The sequence below is a fragment of the Anarhichas minor genome, unplaced genomic scaffold (genome assembly GCF_050575085.1).
Source record: "Anarhichas minor isolate MPS153535 unplaced genomic scaffold, ASM5057508v1 ptg000010l, whole genome shotgun sequence".
Lineage (NCBI taxonomy): Eukaryota > Metazoa > Chordata > Actinopteri > Perciformes > Anarhichadidae > Anarhichas > Anarhichas minor.
Window position 1 is genome coordinate 11,052,800 of NW_027466456.1, and position 24,111 is coordinate 11,076,910.

The window sequence follows — 24,111 nt, forward strand, 5'->3', positions numbered from 1 at the left end:
TTACCTGGAAAGTTCTGATTTTGTACATATCTATTAAACAGACCAGGTGCAGCAGACAACAATAAACATCGCATGCATGAAAAGATATCAATTGAAATTCATGACTGGCCCCTCAGTGGTCCGTTCTCTTGCCTTATTGATTTTTCTACCTTTCATATGCTTATGCATCAAGTAAAAACAGAATAGGAAAGTTTGGGCGTGTTTGGTTCATCCTCAGATCCCTGCGCTAATATCAGACAGAGGAGAGGGTTTGTTGCCATCATCAGCGACCTTGAGAAAACAAGATGTTCTTCCCACTGCAACACACGCACGCACACACACACACACACACACACACACACACACACACAGAGACCCACAGAGATACTTTGCTTTTCCGCATGAATGTTGTGCCGCTTCTTGTGGATTCTCACAGATGTGTGTTTGCATTTTTGTATGTGTGCTTAGCTGGCTTAAGCTAACAACGTTACCTTACGTGCCGTGATCTATTATTTGTACCCGTCACAGCTGTTGTATCTTCTGCGTCATCGTTATTTATTCATTTTCTATTTACATATTTGTTAAGCGCTCACAATAGTACACCGGTTTTGCCATTTGCTGTATCTGTAGTGGTCTCATATTACTGAGGCCCAAGCAGAGTCGACCTTGTTGGGCCCACGTCTTATTTCCTCTCGTCTCGACAAAGCTTGGGACAAAAGGATGCTGTATAGGATGAAAAGACGGATAGGGTGACGAGGAGAGGAAGAGGGCATGTAAAATGATTAGCTGGGTTTTTATGTTTTACCTTTCTACCACAACCCTGGGACAAGAATTAGAATTAGAAAAAAAAAGATGTGAAGATGGGGAGAGGGAGAGAGAGCATGGTCAATCGAAAGCAGAGTGTTCCCAGGGTCAGAGGTCAGCCTCCAGAGTCTGTTAATGCCGTCACCGTGGGAACCGATCAATCTCAGTGCCGCAGCAATATCGATCAGACGAGGGCACACGCACAGCATTCTTTCTGACACACACAATACAGCATTCATTCATTCTCACAAAGCGGTTTCTGCTCTCAGTCCACAACAGTGAGTTCATGTGCATCGACACACACACACACACACACACACACACACACACACACACTCGCTCTGAGTACTTTTCAGAAAAGAAAAAGTTCACTTGAACACTTCAGTAGCAAAAAAATACTTTCTTTGACGACATTTTTGTGATTACATTCTTGTCAGTAACAAAAGCGCTACACATTGCTAGCAACTGCACACTGATATTCCTTCGTAGAAAGAGGGATTGTATTTTTCATATTGCCTGGTATTTCTCTTTGACGCCTCAGAAAATCCACATTATAAATTACATTCAACATGCTGCACGGTATCCTGAGTAGATGTAGGCGTTACTAAAGTGAGATTCAGAAACAGAAAAATACACAAAATTGCAAACAGCAATTATGTATTTTTTTTTTTTGACAAAAAGATGTCTTGAAGTTTGCGGCTACAAGGCCTTCTTGTGACAATGGTTAGATTTTATGAGCTCACAGATGGCCGGAGGCATCTCTATGGCTGTTTAGGGACATAATAGCCGTCTAGAGTTTCTGTCGGATATAAACCCACAGGCATCTTCACTACCTGATATGTCGGATTAGATATACATGCAACCAACAAACAGGTGCCAGTGACATGAGGTGTTGATGAGCATGCACGCAATGATATACATATAATGTCACATACATTCACAGTACAGATCACTTGGAGAATCAAGCTGATGTTAAGTCTGCCAGCTGCTGGTCTTTTAGAGAGATATGCATTTATGCGTCTTTGAATGCCAGATGTTTTCTTTCTGATTTTTGACTTGCGTCCATATTGGCTTATGATCAATCTGGATCATAATACATTCAGGAGACTAGAGTGACCACATAGACTACAGACAAACTGAATAAATTACATAGTTTCCTTCCCAACGTCAGTCTTATCTTTTGAGAATGTTTGTAATACTAAAGAATATTTGTATATTTATATATTTATTCACATTTATAGAAAATTAAGAAAGTTCAGCTTTTGGCCATTTTACTGTCGAAGGAAATGGATGGATTTCAAATACTTTGCTAATCATGTTGATTCAGAGAGCATCAGTAGAGCTGAACCCTAAAAGTCAGGGAAACTGGCAGGTAACCAGCAGGTGTATAACTAGCAGAAAAACAAATTCTGGTAGCTTCAATCTTCAACCTTGTCTGCTGGCTGACAGTCAGTTTGACTGAAGCTATAGTTGCTCACTATATTATCTTTATTATTATCATTCCTCTCCTCAGACCCCCTCCCCCTAGACTAGCAGCGCCACCTGCCACCTGCTCATTTTCCCAGCATTCTTATCACCCCGCCAGCCGTAGGATCGAGGCCCACACAAACTGTATGCCATGACAAACAAGAGTTGGTTTGGAGAAGTGAGGGGGAGGGATAATGATTTTATTTTCATCCGCTTCTGCAGTGTGTAGAGAAAAGCCAGACATAGTTCGGAACATGGACACCCAGAGCTCACCTCTCCCTACCAGCAGGTCACATAGCTGGAACACCCTGGGGATTGTGTCACTCACTCTGTTGTTGTTTTTCCAATGGATGCAACTCTATTTGTGGCTTTTCAAAGTTATGGCTGCCAAAAATGATTTGAGGTAGGATTCAAGAGGCATTCGTTGTGTCATCAGTCAATAGAGACCTGGTTTTTTTGTTTTTCCCTTCCATGTAATGTGGTCTTTGTTAAGACAATAGGAAGGGTAATCCAGAAATAAACAGACTCATGGTCAAATTGGTCAGCAGGGTAGCATGTGCTAGGAAAGAATCACCAACCACTCCATGATTTGTGATACATTGATAACCAATTAGTTGAAGAAAATCCTATTGTTGGCAATGAAACCACACGCTGAGACTCTTTTCAATTAAATTACCAAACTATGAACAAAAAAATGAGCTACAGTACATTCAAGTTCAGCATAATTAAGCGTTCGAAACGCTCTGAGAACAACAGCCGCTGTTCTAGGTGAATTAATGCCTGTTCCCAGGTGAATACAGGACCTGTTTGGCTCAAGGCGAACAGATGCCAAGACAGGACTGCACCAAAGGGCGGCTGCAAGAGATGCACCGGCATTGATGTCAGCTTCAAACCTCACCTGTAGTATTTCGAGACAGCATTGATTCTTGTCCAGCAGAGAGAGACGGAAAGATAGAAGCACAGCTATTGTTTATGTACAAGATGTTTGAGGCAGATAAACTCATGGTTTCTGTGTGTGTGTGTGTGTGTGTGTTCTCTCCCCCCTGTCTTAAAAAAATAGCATGATTCTCTCCATTCATTAAGGCTCCACAGAAGGAGATTCCATTAATCTGTTCATTAGGCCACATCAAAAATGGAACTACTTATTAAAACCAGATCCAGCTGTGTACTCTCGTTAAAGCGTGCCGTACCGTACAAAGCTCAACAATGCTCGTGGCACTAGACCAAAACCCGGCCACAAGAAAGGGGGGAAAATATTCTAGTACATTGGCCTGCTTTGACTCAACACACCATGATAATTGCTCTACTCTTAGCAGGGGGCTATGAATAAACATTACTTTAGTCAGCGAGCATCTGAATGCCCCATTTCCAATTAATTTACATTTACCCAGAAATGGAGGGAATATCTGCTCTTAATCACTATGTTTTATTTTCTCAATTTCCCCCAAGTCTTTTCTCATTCTCTCATTCCCTGTCTGGCACTTTCATTCCCCCTCTCGCCCACGCTCTCTTTCTTTTTCTACCTCTCTCTCTGGAAAATCCCATTAATCTCAGCCAGTGGTTTTGAACAAAAGCTATGGGCTAAGCGATTGATCCTGGCATTGATCCCATTCGCCTGAACGATCATAAAGGTGTTAAATTGGTTTCTTGGAGGATATGTATTTTTCATTGCTGGCTGCTGCAAGTAGAAGTTCCTGCTTGGAATTTCTCGCAATTCTTTAACCAAACACTGCTGATGATATTACAATATTAAATAGATCACACCTTGAAACGCCTTACATGTGGATTTTGAAACCAGTTTTCTGGGGAGCGCGTTTTCTGCATCAGCGTGAACCTCAGAAGCTAAATCCTTATAATGAGTTTTGCTCCATCCAAGGACAGGTAGAGACTTGGGATTGTCCAAATGTGTTAAGTGGAAGCAAAAGTGAAAAACTCCTTCACCTATGTTGCCGAAAATTCCACTGTGAATTTACACTGTGGAACTCAAATGGTACATTTGACACCAAATGTAAAATGATGGTTTTTAACCACAAAATGATAATGTGTCATGGCCAGCTAACATGTATAGACTATTTCAGAGTAAAAGTCCATCATAGGACAAGACTAAAAGCCTCTAGTTGCTGCTCCTTTAACAAATTGAATCTCTTTGAACAAAACTAATGAGAACCGCAGAAAGGAGAAGTTAACGCTTTCATAAAATATGTGGGGTCATATTTTTTAAATAATCCAAAAGTGACGTTCCCAAGATACTTCAGCTAAAATATAAAATAAATATATCTTCCTAGAAGTAGAACTGAAATAATCTTATCCACCAAACGTACCTCCTCATCCTGACTTTCCATATTGCTATTTTGATGTCCAGAGAGACATTTTCAAAAACACTGAGTCTAAGCATTTAGCATTGAATTATCTTATTTCAGAATTCATTGTTAGCAGACAGTGATAGCAGTGTTAACGAGCACAATGTGTATCACTTGGGGAAGTGAGAAACCTTCAGGGAATAACAACATAACAAGTTTGTTTCCTCAGTCGACATTACTGGAAACAGTAAATTAGCAGTTATCTAAACTTTCCATGACGCCGCGGTGAGATAAGAATGAACTGACTAAACAAATCAGCTGTTTTATTGCTCCTGGTGAGCTCAACAAACTGCTCATTTGAACTTTGTTGTGTCATATTGTGAACACATCAAATTCGGGAATGCAATCAGCCAGTGTTGGACTGTATTGAGTGCCTTGAAATAGTACTCAGGACGGGCTTGCATAAAAAACACAATACGAAGCGCTTGTCAGCTCCATGTCAGAAAGTTCATATTATCTGAGAGAGCAGGCAGCACATCTTGTAAGATCAGGCGCCATGAACGTTGCTCATTTGACAGAGCAAAGGAAGAGCTTGTCAGGGAAACAGCTCGTGTCGCTGGCACTTAAAAAGGTCAGCGAACTGAACCCCAACCCCTGGTCCACCCTCATGCCTGTCGGTCTGTCACCAGTTCACCATTTCCAGGCGGGTGTCCCCAGCCCTCGTCTAGGCTGCTATCACCCGCCGTCATCCCCTCTGAGCTGGCCCCCTTTGATGACCCGGGCCTCTTGTCAGAGAAGAGCTTCCAGGCAGGCAGAGTGAGGACAGCCCTTTGATGAGGACCCCGACACTTGCCAGCACTGCTGACATGCAGGGGGGGGTCCTTTGAAGAGCCTGGGCCTTACATGTACCCATCCGTCCACACACACACACACGCTGTTACAGGGTATATGGAGAAACGGAAAGAAAAAAAAGAGAAGTGACTGTATTTCTTGCTCTCTGATGGTTTTAATGAAGGCATTTGAATTTTTTCATCCTGTGCTTGAGACGCCTTCAGTGTTTGAGTACAAAAAAATAGATGTATAGGAGGGAGGAGTGAGACCTTGATGCTGTCAACATTTTTTAGAAAAGGTCACAGAAGCGTTGTTGGATTTTGTCACTTGACTTTCACTGACAAAAGAGAAATGGCATTCAAAGATTGGGTACTTTTGGGGTTTCTTTTTTGCTGCAATTTGCTTTTTATTCAATACATTTTGTAAACGGTTTATGTAGAAAGCATGATAACGGCATGATGGAACTTTGGTACTGCTCCAGATGAACCCTGATGATCTGAAGGGTTACCTACGTACATCAGAGCCAGTACAGCAACCAAATCGCAGCTGTGGTCAAAGACAATAGTCTGGCAGCTCTGCCCTCCAACAGTGTGTGCCAGGTCAATGCTAATGCACAGCTATTGTTTTGTCTGCCTGAAAAGACACGAGCCCTAATCACCAGTCATAACAATCCTAATCAACAAGCAATAGACTTCAGACAAAGCCACCTGACACATGGTAATAAAGTTGTTTTTCTTATAAGGTCATTGTAGATTTCAACAAACGGACCCCTGTGCAATTTCCAGACAGCACAAAAAGAAATTCCTTTCAGCAGTGTTCATGCTGCACCTGCCTGTGTCGCAAAGTTTTAACATCGATCCACATTCTTCACCCGACGAGTTGTGCTTGACATGTGTGATGGACGTCACGGACTGTTCTCACAGACTCAAAGCAACAAAGTAATTCACATCACCACGAAACCGCGGTGTGCCCAGAAAGACACATTATTCCCAACGATACCACACAGAGGACAATGTTTGTTGACAGAAAAAAAAGGGGGGGTCTGGGTGGGGTGGAGTGAGGAGAAAGAAAGAGCCTCTCATACGTTTTCCTCATTCCTTCCTTCTCAATGTGGCCTTTTTCTGTCCGAGTCTGGCTACGCAGAGTAATGATTAACTCTGCCAGGCATGGGAAGAGGCTAACGGTTACAATGGAAGGGGTTGTTTTGGTGTACAGAACCACCGATTGACCTGCCTCAGCTTCCCAAGCTCACCTGGCAGGTCCCTGGGAGCCAGCGGCTGGCATTCGGGAGGAGAAAAAAAAAAAAAAAAAAAAAAAAAAAAAAAAAGGCTACTTAATCATCATCATCTGTGGAATCACTCAGAAACTGCTGGCAATGGGCAAACAGATAAACCTGGCAAAATTGTGAAATCCGGCACGGAGCAAAGTGCTTAACTGAGTGATGAGAACGCTTTAGAGTGTGTACAGGGGACTTTTGAGCTTCGTGCAAGGTTCTTACCTCCCAAACAGCTGCCTGTGATATTTACAAGCCGCTGAGGCTGACACAGTGCCTCGACCTTTTGTTTTGAGGGTGGGATACTTGATTTCTCCTGTGTGAGCGAAATACAATCGATCACAGATGGTAGATGATGCCACAATGCCCGGATAGCTTTTTAGAGACCGTTTTAGTTCACTTTTGTAAAGTTGAATGCACAGTAGCTCCTCACGTTGATCTCCTCTGGTTTCTTTTCTCAAGTAGTTGACCTGATGCGTTTTGTTTTTTTTAAACCAGGTGGACGACCAGATGAAGCTGCTGCAGAACTGCTGGAGCGAACTACTCATCCTCGACCACGTCTTCCGGCAGGTGATGCATGCCAAGGAGGGCTCCATCCTATTGGTCACTGGCCAGCAGGTGAGTTGGTTTAAACCCACCCTGGAAACTTCCAGCTACCTCCACCCTTTCCCCTTTCTTTCAAAGCCCTGCCAGCCATGCTTCACTTGCTCCTCAGGGGAATCTGCAACACCTCAACATTTCCCTTAAAGCCTTATCGATCACTCAGGCGCACAGGAGTCCCCGCTTCATTAAAAATAGATAATGCTTTATAGATATATACTAATGTCACTAGAATAATCAATTTAGCATTTTTTTTCTAAGTGCATAAAGACTCTGCCAGCGCATAAATAAAGCACTCGGTTACGCATGGTGCAGCATAGTGAGTGGGCGGACAGATAAAGAATGTGGCTAAGTATGTTATTTTGTTTTACTGGGGCCCTTAAGGAACTTGGTGGGAGCTGATGCCTGAGGCCCAAATCGAGGTCCTCAAAGCCTCAGGATACTGTGATTCTGTTTCGCTTCATACACACACACACAACACACATTGTCAAACAGTAAACACACAAACCCTGAGCAGGCAGGGAAGACTCCTTCAGCATTCAGTGATTTTCATAATCTCATGCACACACAAAGACATAAGACCGCTCATCGTGAATATGCCTCTGACCAGTGGCATGGCTGTCAGTGAGAGGAGAAGTCATACATTATAGATTGGCTGGCTCTTCAAAACATTGCTCTTCAACAAAATGTTTTACAACAACAGATGCTGGTATAAATATTGAAGCAAGGCAAGTGCACTGTATACAGGGAAGTCCTGCTTTAGTTCCATGATTCTGAATGAAGACAGGGTTGGGGGGGGGGTAGATTTTCAGAGTAGCTGAAGAAGAACTGGCTGTGGTAAATAAGCATTAGTACTTCTAGTGTTGAGTAGTACAAACTGTGGTTAATGGTAGTAGAAGTGTGTACTTGGCATGTACATCGGGCCAATATGCACACAAATAGGTGAAGAGACAACACAAAGAAAAGGAAGTAGGAAAAGCCAAAGAGAAGGAGAAGTATCGATGGAACAGAAAAGATGGGGAGTGAAGAGGAGAAAATGAATGGAGAGATGGAGGAATGGCAATGAAAGAACACGGCAGAGAGGAAAGTGCTAAAGAGGTCTGTTGAGAAAAGCAAAGGAAGAAGGGAGGAATAGGCAAAGGAAGAAAAGATGTGCGGAATGAGAAGGAAAGAAAAAGACGATGGTACTAAGGAAGAAGTGAAGAAGAGAAGGAGGTGCTGGCATGAAGAAAGGAGACGGGCGAGGCAGGACATAAGGAAGGGCATGGGAGGACAGGAGGAGAAGTGAAAGGTGGTAGGGGACAAGAAAGGAGAAAAAAGGAGATGATGAGAGCAGTTTGAAAAGACCAGAGCGGTAAGGAGGAGGAGGAGGAGGAGGAGGAGGAGGAGGGCCTGATAATCAGGGGAGGCACAGGACGGCAGTTTCGTTTGCATACCGTGGTTAATGAACAGCTGGTGTTGAGTGTGTGTGTGTGTGTGTGTGTGTGTGTGTGTGTGTGTGTGTGTGTGTGTGTGTGTGTGTGTGTGAGGCTCTGAAACAGTTCATTATTTCCTATTATTCTCTGCCTGGCCAGGGGTGACAGCACAGCGATAACACAAGGGATATTTAGAACACAGTAGCAGCATTACCCAAAGCAAATGCTACACACACACATAACAAATCACATAATGCCGTTCATTGGCCACACTGGTCTGTAATGTGCTAACTCAATTGCTACAATATGCTTATGATATTGGCCAATGGGATATTCTTAAAAAAAAACCACCATGTTCAGTGAGTTATTTGTGATGAAATGGACGTTTTTGTTGAACATAGCTAAGTTAATGATTTTCTACTTTTGGTCGGATCCATATGTCTTGTCGTTGCATTGCACCATTGCTAGCGTCTGTGTCAAACCGACGTACAGGCCCAGTGACAAAAGACATGACTCAGTGTGTTGTCATTTTCTATTAACTTTCTTCATATATTCAAATAAGGCAGATCAGGCTACTTATATCGTTAAAGTTTAAGTTGATAAAGTTTGTGTTGGGAACAACTTAAATGTCCTCAGGTTGGCAGATATCGTCAGGTCTTTTCAGAAAACTCTTTAAGACGGACAATTTGTTAAAATGGAAATTTGGACAGATTTTTCTCCCCTTTTGCTTTGAATCAAGCCTCTTCTTTGCTCTCGTCAGTCAAGCGCTACTTGAAAGGAAATCCCTGGTGCCAGCAAATGTACTGTTGTAGCCTGTCATTCAGTCTCTGTCCTCTGTCTCTTTTGTCTTCAAGCTCTTCACTTGCTAATTTCTGTCTTTTTTCTTATTTTCTGTCTTTCTCTGAACTGCTTCATGCGGTCATGTCACCAACAGCAGTGAGCAATGGCCATGAGTGGTTTTTTTGGGGGGGGTTGTGGGTGGAAGAAAAGAGGCTTGTTCTTTATCCTGTCACAGCATCAAACGTACAAATGTGTGCAAACATGAAGTGACAAAGATTGGAGTGAACTGTTGAATGATTAAGCAAGGCCTCACAGCCAGTTTTCGGTATATAAAAATCCTGATATTTTGATAGCACTACGCTCCTGGTGTAGATGAAATTCAAATGAAAAAGAAATGCAAAAACAGAAGTTCCTTGGCCAATACTAGATTTCTGTGCTTTCAAACAAGGTACAATTTCCATCCCCGTCTTCCACACACATCAAAGCCCTCTACCCATCAAACCGAGCTCACCTTCCATACTCCGCTTTAATGTTCTGCTAAGGCTGTTTATCGTATTCATGATGGGTTAAGATTTGAAGGTTTATTCATATATTTACTCTCTATGTCTCTCCAGGAGGGATAATAAAGTAGTATTGATTGATTGACTGATGCGCAGGTCATCAGGGTTAGTGCTAAGTCTGCTATAGTGACATTATAGCATTTTTTTCCTTCTCTCTTTTTACTTGAGGCTAGAAGGCAATAACCCAAGGCATCACCATCAACAGTCCAATCCTTCAATGAAGTTATTTCATGCACAGTTGATTTTATGTAAATTGATTGACATCTTGGAAGGGGGGCAGTGTCTGCTTTTCACCGAGTCATAACTCTTAACCGTCTCGAAGGAGGGAAGGAGGAAAGAGAGAGAGACAAAGGAGTTAAGGATAAATCGGGAGAGGAGGTACAGTAGTGTAGTAAAAGAGAAAGATGAGAAAAGCAGGATCGGAGAAGAGAGTAAAACATGATGTATTGTAAACATTTACTTTCCTTTGACCCTTACCTGCTTCACAGATGAGAAACATGCTCCAATCATCCTCTTTACACAATAAATTCATTTCAAATCCGAGGGTGTTTTTAATTGCAAATGGAGGCTCACAGGGACCCTCTTCCTCCCTGAGCTTTAGGAACTGCACACGCCAACATCTACCTTCCCCAGGAAACCCTAGCACAGTCAATTATGGTAATGAATTGTCAATAAATATAAAAATTTAATATGTTCTTGCTTACTTTGAGTGGCAGCTAAGGACTTGCCTCCCAGACAAATGTGCTGCGGCTGCAGAAAGGACTGTGTGTGTGTGTGTGTGTGTGTGTGTGTGTGTGTGTGTGTGTGTGTGTGTGTGTGTGTGTGTGTGTGTGTGTGTGTGTGTGCGTTTGGACAGATGGGTTGGACCCAAGAAAAATGGGTTTATGGGTAATCTATCTATCTATCTTGTTTTGTCGTTTCTCAGCATGCATGTTTTTGTTTTGCTGTGTAACAGAGAACAGAGAGAGAAGTCAAGTCTGGCAGGTCGAGTCAGATGGAGGTGAACTCCCATGCTCTCTGCCTACAGCATGTTGTCATAAAAAACAGTTAAACTGAAAAAAACCTACTGCCTGCAGCTGCTTTTTTGACACATCTCTGACTCACGCTCTGACAGGCAGACCAAAGCTTCTGACTCTGTGTTGACAGTGCAGGAGAGCAGGTACAGCAGTACATTATGTTCATGGTGCTGATGTGTTCAGGGTACAGTTGCATAGTTATCAATCATTTTTGCGTATTGGGGTTTTAGATATACTTTCATTGATTGAAATAACCCTCGAATGGGCATAAGAATCCCAAAGAAATATCCACAGTTAGACATACTGAAACCAAGTGAACAGACAAAAAGTAAGAGAGGGGAAGCTCATATCTATTAAGTCTGCTGTATCTAAACCAGAGGAGGTTGCTCATCCTCTTCATTTTTAAAGAGTAATTGGTCGAAATACACCATTACTAAGTGTCAGTATGATAAATAATTTAATGATATGTAAAAGTGATGCTCCATGTCCTCTCTAACAAATCAACAACCAGAATACAATATTGACATTGATCCAATGATGATTTCCAAATTTCATCAATTCTCGCCCAATGTATTGTATGTGAGAGTAACAAACTGGCAGTAAAGCAGTAGATAGATTCATACAGTAGTATATTAAGAAGATATATTTTAAAGTAAATATTGCCAACTACTTTTAAAAACATCACAAAAAATCTTAATTTATTTAGGCTTTTTCAACAGTCCAAATGTCATTATTTTCAAATGCACATGGAGCTGCCTCAGGTGTCCGGGCTGCAGCGGGACTACGGAGGCGTACGGCGGCCGGACGTGCTGCTGCTCACCCCTCATTGAAATGAGGAAACATTACGCACAAATGACACGATGTTCCTTCCCATCCAGAGCCTGCACCGATTGTTTTTAAGATATCTTGTAAGCCATTGTTTTACTGCTTAATTTTTCATTGAACAAAAGAAAGTAGAGATAAGTAGCCAATAATGTAAATTAACATGACGCCATGGGTGGGTTTTCCTCCTGTTCTCCAAATTTTTGTCACCAGCCTCCACTGATCTAATCATACTGATTTAGATGTAGCTGGCTATCCTTGCTACCCTACAAGTTGCTGACAAGCTATAGCTATCTAGACATTCAATTCAATCAATTCATCAAGACAAACTCCACAGAGTACCTTCAATCCATCATTTTCTGCCTTCAGAGCATCTCTTCACATCCCTCTCTCTCCCTGCTTATTCCAGGTGGACTATGCAGTGATTGCTTCACAGGCGGGAGCCACCCTCAACAACCTGTTGAGCCACGCCCAGGAGCTGGTGGCCAAGCTACGCTCCCTGCAGATGGACCAACGGGAGTTCGTCTGCCTCAAGTTCCTGGTCCTATTCAGCCTGGGTGAGTCTATGAAATCCCTGAAGCGGAAAGATTTGAGGGGGAGATACGGTGAAAGGGTCCTGGGTAATTGTTCCTGCCCCCATTAAAGTAGCTACTCCTGAGGTATGAGTGGTGGATGATGATCACGGTGATGCAGGTGATAGAGAGAGGCAGGAAGGATTGGAGAGAAAGGAAACGGAAGTAAGAAAGTGGAAAGAGGAAGGGTGTGGGAAGGAAGGAAGGAAGGAAGGAGGAAAAGAGGTGGAGCAGGAGGGACAAAGGAGAAAGTGAGGAAGGAAGGAAATAGGGAAAGTATGTTGCTCTTCCAACACAGAAAGGGAGAAGGCAAGCTTTTACACACAACTATGCAATTTAAGTTCCCTTTTATGCAAAGCAACTGTAAATACATGCTCAGTTTGTGGGAACGTGAAATTAATGTAGAGAGTTTACATTTTTGTAATTCAGCTGTTAAGTTGTAGAGTAAGCATCAATTCCAATATTAGAAGCAATAAATTAAACTATGCATAATTAAAAGGGATCGTTTGGGTGTTTTGAAATGGAGTTCAGTGTAATGTAGATGGCGGTCAGGAGCTGGACAGTGGCAGCAGCAAGATGTATTTTAACCACATAAAAAAGGTCCATGTTGGAAAATATTCTAGATATAGTGTTCACTTAAACTTTCAGGTGGGTCTTTCTTTTAGAAGACTAAATTACGTTTGGCTGCTGCCCCTGTCCACAGCAATACATTACTTTGCTACCTCACATAACCCCACTTTAAAAACACCCAAACTATCCCTTTCAGGTATGCAACATTTTAAGAAAATGAATAAAGCCATTTTATTTAGCTTAAGTATGTAGGAACAAGCGAGATCTTTGGGGAAATGGGGATTTTTTTTTCCCGATTGAGCTTTGGTGGGTGAAAATCGAAATGAAGGAGTTGAGGGTCAAGTGAGGAAGGGAGAAAGGCTGAAGGAGATAGGAGGATGATGAAGTGGAAGAGAGTAGAAATTGGTAGGAGGCAGGTACCATGAAGCATTTGGGATGGACAGGTGGGAGGGAGCCGAGGCAGGGAAGAGAGAGGGAGCAGGGGATTTGGGAGGAGAGGGAAGTGGAGGGATATGTAGCCAAATAAGTTAAGGGACGAAGAGAAGGGGTACATTGATGTGTGCGTGTGTGTGTGTGTGTGTGTGTGTGTGTGTGTTCAGCTCCCAAAGCTGCTCTCCACTCTCTAAGCCGAGGTCAGACATTGCCAGGAGACTGTCATCTCGGTCTCTTACCTAACAAGTCTGCAGCAAATGGCCTCTGAGGAATACACACACACACACTCACACTTGACCAAACCTATTTTAACATCCTACATTACTGAGGCCAATGATGTCAAGGTAGCTTCGCTCAACCTGGCCCCTCTATGGCACTGAGAGCAGCACCAGTGGCATACATATGATGAATATTTTCCTCATCCTTAGCTACCCCTCCCTCCATCCAACTGTAATCCACAGGGGTCATACTTTCACTTCTTTACCTTGTCTAAACAAAGAAAGAGGGACTAATGAACTGCTAAGCAAAAGCGCACACACACACACACACACACAGTACACACACACACACACACTGAGGTGATCAGGCAGGATTAATGTTTGTGTTAGTGATGTTTGTGGTACAGCGAGGAAAGAGGGAGGGATGGGGGGGATTGCAGTGGGGCTTTGGAGTCTGTCTGTGTGCATGCATGCGTTTTGTTTGTGTGGGGGTTCTTATGGGGCAGGGGTGTTGCTGGGGCTCAGGGTCTAAATAATTTGGCAGAAACATCATCCATAATGAAAGGCTCACCTGAGGGATGTGTATCGCCCCCGGCAGTGCCTGTTCAGGCCTCCTGTGAAAGAAGCCCGACACAGACAGCGTAGCGCCGGCTGAGGGGATCAGTGTTGGTGGAGGTGGTGGGGTTGGGGGAGGGGGAGGGGCTCGAGTAATGTAAAGCCAGGAGACTTAGAATTGATCTGATGAATATCTCACACAGCTGAATAGAGATGTGAGGTTGAGATACATACATCTACCTGAAGGAAAGGGCATCATGTGTGTGGCAATGAGAGAGCAGATGTGTGTATGTCCACACATCTGCTTTTGAACTACAAGCAGACACAACAAGGGGCCATCTTGCGAGGGGACCACACCAGTCTGAACACCGATTGAGACTTTGCCCCCCCCCCCCCCCTTGCTCCGACCACACCCATCTTAGAACTTAGCCTTTATTTTGATCTCAACTACGCACCTGTAAAGTTCCGTGGCTGCATCTTACACGGTTGCGTACCACAGACAGGAATCACTCACACATGCACACTCACAATAGCAGCGTTGCTGTTGCTACTGGAAATGAATATGGATTGCAGTGAAATAAGGCATGAAAGTAGCTCTGCTCTGACTGCCGAAATAAAACATTAGACCCTTTTTATTAGCTTCATTCAATCAACACTGGTCGCTGTATTCTCAGCTGGGGCTAATGGGGGATGTTCATCATGACACTGGTTTAATACGGGGAAGTTACCGTTTGTTCTAATTTAATGTTATATATACTGTTTGATTATGTCTGAAAAAAAAATAGAAATACTTGTATGGGGCATAGCAGACCCATGTCTGCACAATATTTTGTAGAAAGCAAGCATTTGGACGTAAAGATTTTTAGTTGTTGAACATTACTACATAAACTACTGCTCTCCTGTGTGAGTCATGGAGGTGGTGGTTTTACTCCCTCCATCTCCCTGCCTCTTTTTATTTCCCTATCTTTTTTGTGTCTTGGTATCTCTCCCCCTATTTCGATCTTCATCCCTCTCTCTTTCTGTGGATGGACCGGTCACCGCCTCCCTGCCAGAAGAGCTCTTAGTGAGGCCAGGTGTCGATACAGACAGGGATATAGATGTCACTCCAGCTGAGAGGAGACACTTGTCCTGATCTGTGTGTGTGTTTGTCTTTATCAATAGCTCTGCTCTCTCTCTGTCCCCCGCGTCACTCTTTGCTCGTCTTAGGTGAAGGCTTTCACCCTCTATCAGGGAGGAGATTATCACTCTCAGAGCATTGATCTCGTAAGTGTTTGTAGGACCGTGAGCAATGATTGTGTGCGGTGGGTGTTGAGCAACACAGAATGGCAGAGATAGAGAGAGTGAGTGCTGTGAGGGTCAGAGTTCAGTAAAGGATCACTGGTAGTTGTATGGTGTCACAACACTGTTAATGGGACTTTGATTTCCTGTAAAAGGCTTACAGGCCTAATAGAAAGACAAGAAAAGTTCAAATTCAGACTGAGGAAGGTGAAAATAAAGACTCTTCTTCCCACTTTGGGGGCATTTACTCAAAACTGCACTCTACAGTATGCTCAGTAAAAATCAGAGTTTGTGCTAGGCATCTTCCAGGTAGTATGAGAAAAACAATGACAAGCTTTACTGATCAACTTTCCCCAAAACTCACACAGATGTGTGCTGATGCCATACTGGCAAAGCAGATGCAGTGGCAGAGGTCAGAGAGTGTTCAGCCAGCAACCAGTTAACCCAGTTCTACAGGTCAGACCCCATCAGGTGTAATTGGGTGAGACAGGCGCTGCCAGTCCTTGTCAGCCGAGAGGAGAACCAGAGTAGCTGCCAGAGCAGCGCGGGGTGGTAAATGCTCCCAGCGGAGAGAGCAGATTTGTGGACATAGCCCTAAATAATGCTCCCATATTGAAGCCTTTAGAAGGAACAAAGCAAGAGAAAAGCTGCTAAAATGTAGAGAATTTTAGGCTTGTGTTTGATTCCTCTGAAGCAAAGGATTATTTCACAAAGTCACACTGGTAGTGTAGGACACAACAAGTTTGTTGGTTAAGTAATACGCTGTTTAAAAGTCAAACCAATAAGTTTATCTCTAAATAACAGACTAGAACACAAAACAACTATTGATTTTCACAATATAAAGCCGATTAATTCAATGAAATAAATATTAAAAACATGATGAAATGATGTGGTCAGTAATGTGGCTGTTCTTTATTCAAGGTCGGTGTTCAAAAATCAGTTATTTTGTCCATTCTCAAGAAACCAAGACAGCCAGTGATTCAAGAGCTGCCTCAGCACCACATTAACTGTCTGTCAAGTGATTAGTCAGGCTCTGAGGTTGGAGTTTAGAGACACCCACCTATCCATCCCTCCTGCCTTCCATCCCTCACCATCATCAGCCCCTCTGCATTGTCTCTCCTCTCATTGCTCTGACCCTTTCTCCTTTTTTCACATTCATCTTTGTATGCCTCGATCTATCTCAACTCCATCCTCCCATCCACCTCCTTCGCTCCTCGTTTATCTTCACCCACATCTGAACTGCCATTTATCTCTTTTCTTCCCTTCCTCAGCTTTTCCTCCACCCCTTTCCTTCTTTTAAATGTCTTAACTACAGTCATTTAAACTTGTGTTGAGTGTCTCTGTAATTTCCTCTTAAAACCTTTGACATCAAGTATAATACAGGGCTGAGATCATTTCACCAATCTCTAAATACTGTAAATGACAAGTAACATGACTTTGGAATAAGTTATATTGAAGTATATTGAAAAACATTTCATAAGTGACTCAATATTGATTTTGTTCCCGCTCTTGCTTTAACTCACCTTTCTGTTTACCTTTCCATTCCTCCAATATCAACCACCTTCACCACCTGTACTCCTATGCTGAGATCTCTCATTAGCATGTTTAGTGCGCCACACACCGAAGAATGGTTTTGTGCACCACGAGGTCAGACACCAATCTGCTGACAACAACACAAACACAGCAAACGTGATTAACCTTGATGAAAAAAATGATTCTCTCTTTCTTACTCTCTCTCTCTTTGTATCACATTTGTTTCTCCACACGATGAAGAGAGAAAAAAACAAAACATGTAATTCCCAGACAGGTACGTCCTAATTAAGCAACAGCCGAGGCAGCTCAGAATCAATGCCCTGATCCCTGGCCAGCGAGCAAGGGAGCTGGCTAATTCATGCACACCACCCGCCCTCTCCCCCATAAAGCCTGGCCAATATCCATTTCCTGAAACGAACCGAATCATTTAGAATTTGGTCGGGGATTGATTAACATTGTGAGGCAGCGACGGTTCAATATTTATACCCATTGAGAATAAGGAAGGGGCCAAATTATGGAGCATATAACTGGAACAACGCTTCACAACTAATTAATTAAAAGCAAAATAGGGACTTTTTTCCCTCCTTTTTGAGCTGCTTGTTGTGCGGGACCAAAGCTTTTTACAGGGCTGTAAGTCAACAAAATGGAGTCATCATCAGTACATTTGACCTGATCAATACATGTATAAAGGTACGGTTAGTGTGTGTGTATGGATTGCTCTGGCTTACGAGAGACCTTGACTCAACATGAAATGTGACTGTCTTTTCCTGCTCTCAAGAGGGACCAGGAAACATGTAAAATAAAGCATATTTAACTAAAAGAAACAGCAGAAATCACAGGTGTAAAAAAAGGACTACCAACCCCTACATCCCCCAAGACTGCTACTAGGTAGTAACTGTGATTATTTACAATAGTAAAATAGTAAATAGAACAATTACAGTGTATGTGTACACTGTGGAAACAAAAACCTATTAACATTGTGGGGACTCACATCCAACCCTCCCAAATGAGGACCGCTCAAGTACTGAGATAAAGTTACATGCGGACACAGTGGACTTGAAGTAGATACACAGGTTTTGCAGACATTTCAAACGCCTTAGCTTATATTCAATTTCGCATTTCATATTTACCCACACGAGAAGTCCAATGCAAAAATGTACCCAGATACTGTGTGACGCATGTGTGTGAAAAGTGGCACGAATCATGCGTCATAGCATGTGTTTCTGTGTGTGTGTGTGTATACAGACAAGCAGCCCCTATGCTTCACTAATGTTTGCATGTCCCACAAATTACAGACTCAGGAACTGGATTGGTGCAATCACAGCGGTAATGTGAAATAAAGTAGCAGTGATTGCAGTTGGGCTAACACTATATGTGTACTATATAGTTCATAAAGTGCAATCCATGCACCGAGCGACTGCGTCAAGTGCTTTTTCATCACTCTGTTTGGAAACTTGGTGAAGTGCTTGGCAAACACGTGCTGATTGACAAGTATTGGACTCTCATTCTTTCAAACAAATCTTTTTACCCCCCATCAGCATCCCTCGGGCAGCAATGTGATGCAGGACACAAACACAAAATATCTGCTCAAACTTTGTCCGCGACAGAAGAGCCAAACCCAGCTAATCAAGTTTGAGTGTCCCGACTTTTCTTTCATCTCATCAGGAGTAGTCGGGAGTGTGCCCTTAAGCAATGAACCTAATACTTCCGCCTATTTTCTGTCAATTTTAGCCTAAGAAATCTAACATGGTGTGCAGTCAGCTCCTGATGCCGGCCACTACTTTGTAGGGAATGCCATGTAATGAGGCTGCCTAAAAGGCTTTCAGACTTTATCAAGCAATAAAAGCTCCAGGTCTCCTGCCTACCACTATTACCTGGCAATACTGCAGGATGTTGCCATTAAGCAGCAGTTGGGGTGAGTTGTGATGGTGGGGATATTTAGGATCCCCTCTCACCCTTGACCCGACTCCCCCTTTAGCCTCCGCCTTATATCTCGCCTGATATACGTTACAGTTTTCTGATGGATTTCGACATTTCCCAGATTATCTCCAAAGTATGTTTACAGTTTACAGCTCAAGCTTGCCTTATTTTCTTCTCTTTTTAGGTCTTATCGCATACTTAGAAGGATTTACAAGGATTGACAGTGTTCTTTATCTGGTTCAAAACAAGGCCTGTTATCAGAGGGTAAAGAAACATAATAGGGGCCCTACGTTTACTTGGGGATTGATAAATTGACAGACCCTAGTAACAAGCAATTAAGTGATAAATAAGGGCTACGAGGAAAAAAAGCCACATCAGTGTTGATCTTCATGGCAGATCTGGTAGATAGAGAGCAAAGTCTACTACTGGGTCCTAAGTCCAAAAGTGACTGAATGAGTAACATAATTAAACACATTTATGGGAATAAAGTACACATAATAACCACCTCCATTACTATTTTCAATAGTCCAGAGAAACCTTAAAGTGAACACAGTATAGCCTCACAAATCTTGAATTGTCTACATTTGGACATTTGTATGATGTGCATCTTACCAGAGTGGAATAAAGAGGTATATTTGTTATGTTTCATATGTTTCTCAAGGCTCAAATGTGGTGAATGTAAAACCAAAGACACCTGGTCTTCAAATGTTGTAAGACAATATTAAATGTTCAACGTAACCCTGTACCTTAAGAAAACGTTCTTATGGCAAGAACTTTATAAGGAGTATCACTGCTCAAGTACACTAATATGAATCCAACGCATGCAACTTCACCACAACAGAGTGCTCCTGCAACAAGTAGTATTACAAGAGTAGTCATCTTTTTATTAATTTCAGCACTATCCACACCCGGTAACAGTCACAACACGTGCAGCCCAGCTACCATCTGCAAGGTGGCAGTTGAATTTAATACACACTTTAACTCACTGCCCCGCCGAAGCAATACAGGACATATCCCTTAAACTCCTCCTCCCCTCCATCAATACACACACTAACTACCGTAGCAGTGAGCACACCTAGACAAATGCTCCTGTAAAAGTTGTTTTCTTCACTAAAGAAAAAAACCTTTTCTTCCGTTCTGCCTCCTCCTCTGCTCCTCTCCTGCACTCCCATGTGGTGTGATTTAAGATGGGCAAGCTATGGAGAAACTGTTGCCCTCCATCTCTCCCCTCCTCCCCCCTCTCCCTTGGCCTTATTACAGGCTGTCAGTTTATTATAAAACATTAGGAAAGCAGAGGGACACTTGCAGTTACTGTCCTATCGATCGGCAGAGATAGATTCTGTGATTTAGAGTCCGCCTCTGCCCGCGCGCTCCACATACTCGGTCTCCTATTAAGGCACCAGCGCTTTGCTTTTGCTATTGATGTCTCAACATTAACAGTTACAAGCTGCTACAGAAAATCAATGTTCAACTTTTATTACCAGCTGCATAACGCAGAAGACCTCCCACCAGCTGGTACTTAGCAGTCAAAAGGCGGCGCGGACGGTCCGCCCGGCACGTCAGGTGTTTTCTAAGTGATATCTGCAGTAATATAAATCCTGTGTACAGCATAATGGGGATTTCAGGGGGCAGTTGAGGGACTAAGAGCTTAGGGGTACAGCATAGGAAAGTATAGCTCGCCAAACAAATTAGCACACGCTTGCAAATATCAATGTCTGCACCTGAACAGAGATTTGAAAGTGTGAATGTATGACAGGGAGGGAAGTTTTTTTTATTGAAAAACTACAATAAAATACACTTTTATTGAATCTCTTTGAACACTGCCGTCAACACACCTTCAGTTCTCCGCCACAAAAACAACTCATATAGTATACCTTAGTGTCATCAAGCTAAAATGACGATCGATCTCTTCAACCACCACCACCGACTATCCATCCATCCAACGTGGATGTGTGTGGGCTGTAACCCAGGTAGCGTGGATCTAGAGCGGCTGAGGCCTCTCAAACATTTATGAGGAGCTAGCGAGCAGTGGTACGGCAGCCCTTCTGGGACAAACAGCCCCCGGTCCTGTACTCTCAGTCCCGATCAATGGAACTCAAGTTCATTACACACACTTTTCAGCCGAACGGCAGCAACATTTTCCCTCCCCCCTCCTCCCCTGATCGTCGAGCAGCCCACCACTGGGGCTGCATTACACTTGCTTGTTTACGTGACTGCGTGTAAAGGGGAAGACGGGGGCAGGGAGTGTGTACCGGTGTGCACATGTGTGTGTGTGTGTGTGTGTGTGTGTGTGTGTGTGTGTGTGTGTGTGTGTGTGTGTGAGAACAGGAGCTGTTCCCAGCGGCCAGAGCTTGAGGTTATCATTATGTACCTGTCGCTGCAATGCTAATGCATTCTCAGTGGCCACAGTTTGGGTCCCAGCGCTGTGCTAGCTGGGTTGATATTCCTCTCCAATTAGATGCTGAGGGATGTCTGTTTGGGGTAGGAAGGACTCACATTAGTTGAAGAAAACACTCAGACTACAAATTGTGCATACATTGGAAAATCCCATTCTTGATTTGAATGATTTGACTGGAGACCATCTACTCGCTGGTGGTGATTTCACGTGATCTATTCAGTTTAGGGGACTTTTTTTTTACTGCACACTTAAACCTGTTTTTGAACTGTAAACTACATGACTGCAATGTGATGAAACACATCAATGCTGATGTTGCTATTTCTTAACAAATTTATAAAAATCAGCATTTCAAAGGCTAAAAGGGCTTTAAGCTGGCATCTACTGTTTTAAATCTGAACCTTGCAAAGCTAATGCTGACATAGAGTCAACTGATTGGGACTCATCGATGTCATTCAATTTCTTAACAGAGGCCATGGGATGTCACGGAGAAACTCCTGCCCCACACATCTACTCTGAGGACTGTGTCTATGTGTGTATGGCAGCAGGGGGGGAAAAAACCTGCCACAATCATGCACCTATTGATCAGATCGCCTGCCTCGACCTTACCTAAACATTACATACAAACAGCAGCAAAGAGTTACACAACCCTCCACACAGCTCTATCATTCTGTCTCGGTTGCTCTCGGAAGCCCTCACTGACACTGACATACACACCAGAGGTGGAAAGAATACTAGAATATTGTACTCAAGTAAAAGTACTGTTACTTTAAATATATATTACTCAAATAAGAGTAAAAACACTTGTCAAAAATATCTATATGTAAAAGTTAACAGTTAACACTCTGATAAACGTTACTTTGTTGCATTTTTAAAAAAAAAGAGGGGGCTATAATTACATATTATAAGACTTTTAAATTAAAGAACATCTTTAGTCAGCAAAATAGGTCGAATGAATCTCAATTTATACACAGGTGTTGCAAAAACAGCAAAAATAACCCCTCAGAGGGGCACTTTGCAGTCCGTGCATAAATAGCCTACAACTGATTATCAATTATGAATATGCAGGATTTGATCAGAAACAAAAGTCAGATAATCATACCAAAATGATGGACAATACATAAAACGAGCTATGGACACAACAGCGCCTGAAACGTCCTTTAGAATCAACAGTAGAATAAAACACCACCAAAGCAGACATCATATAAAACAAAATATCAACTCCACAGCGCTTGCAGCAACTCGTACACACATATTGCAATAAAGGAGAGACTGTGTCGTTGTTACGCACTGCGAAGGGCGTGTTGGCATGTTGGCATTTGGCATGTTAGCCAGAGCCAGCGTGCTCCTACTGTTCAGGTCACAGACATCGTGGTGTGTCACTCAACCAAGTGGTGCGTTTAATCAGTAATTAGAAGATAGATGCAAAATTCATGCTAACTATGCTGAGGTACAATAATTGTAAAACACCCCATAGGGATCCTTAATTGGATTGTGCTTGGAGTGCGCCCCGGCCCGTGAACGCAACATGTATCATTTCCGGAGTGCAGAGCGTCTCCTCTCTCTCATGTGACTTTTGTTTTTACTCTGTAACAGATGCGACGCGAAATGTATGGAAGTACAATATTTTTAATGAATAGTAGGCTACTTTCGTAAAAGTAAAATTACCAATTTAAAAATAATTACTCAAAGAAGTAGAAGTACACAAAATAATGACTTTTTTGCTGTAACGTGAGTAAGTGTATTTTGTTTACTTTCATCCCCTGACAAACACATATATATATATATATATATATATATATATATATATATATATATATATTAATAGGCTTAAGACAGTCTTTAAGCGTATCACAGGTCAAATGTTCAAAAAATAAAATATGCAATCAGATGGACCTCCAGCTTTACACACACACTTTGTCAATCATTTGTTAAGTTGTAAATGTGAATGGCTTCACTCCGTCAATCAGTAGGAGCAACAGAGTTAGTGCTGCGACTGTCGTTTCCGCAGCAAAGACACATCTTTATGAAAAAGCATTTATGGCCCCTATAGTTCATGATGTGTCGTTAGTGTTACTCATTGGACAATCATTACTACAGTAATGTAAAAGACAAAGGAATGAAATAAACTCAGAGGTGTAGCCTACTGGTTGAGCAGAATAAAAAGGAAGACACACAAACTTATATGAAAAGACTTAATGCCCATTCAGAATACTACTGTAAATCAAATTCCTCCCTTTCTATTTTAAAAAATGTTCTTGTTTTTAGAATGAAACTTTCCATTTCCACTGACATGCTGACTGACTTTACCCTTGCAAACTTGTGAGCCTAGACATGAAAAAAAAAAAAGACCGCTGACGATTACAGTAGAAGTAAAAATAATCCTCTACATTCACCTACCGCCCTGATATCACAAATGGAGCTCACTGGCATCACAGAAATGTCTGGCATATTGGTTGTCAGCTATTGTGTTCCTGTTTGAATGTGTATGGTGCAGAGGCATGTGTTTAAACTGGTGGTGGTAAACTATACGGTGGTCAGGTGGCTGCTATACGATTATACACCCTCTTCCCTTTGCTCTTTGAGCTTCTGTGTATGCGTGCTTGTCTTTGGACAATGTGGTTACGAGATACTTCTGGCAGGGCAGAGAACAGCAGAGCTTTAAGGTGATGTGTATGTGCATGCTGTGGCATGTGTGCACGTGTAACCAGAGACAGTGATTAAATGTTTTAAAGCACAGATGATCCAACAGGTGCTCTCTCTCTCTCTCTCTCTCTCTCTCTCTCTCTCT

General features: G+C 42.6%; 1 protein-coding gene across 1 annotated transcript in view; it reads left to right on the forward strand.

Moving 5' to 3' along the window:
• Window positions 1-24,111, forward strand: part of nr5a2 (nuclear receptor subfamily 5, group A, member 2) — a 62,102-nt gene that overhangs the window by 28,492 nt on the left and 9,499 nt on the right. The window contains exons 5-6 of the mRNA XM_076088140.1: window positions 7,153-7,272; window positions 12,257-12,404. Coding sequence (XP_075944255.1) covers window positions 7,153-7,272; window positions 12,257-12,404 — 268 coding nt within the window. The remainder of the gene's footprint in view (window positions 1-7,152; window positions 7,273-12,256; window positions 12,405-24,111) is intronic.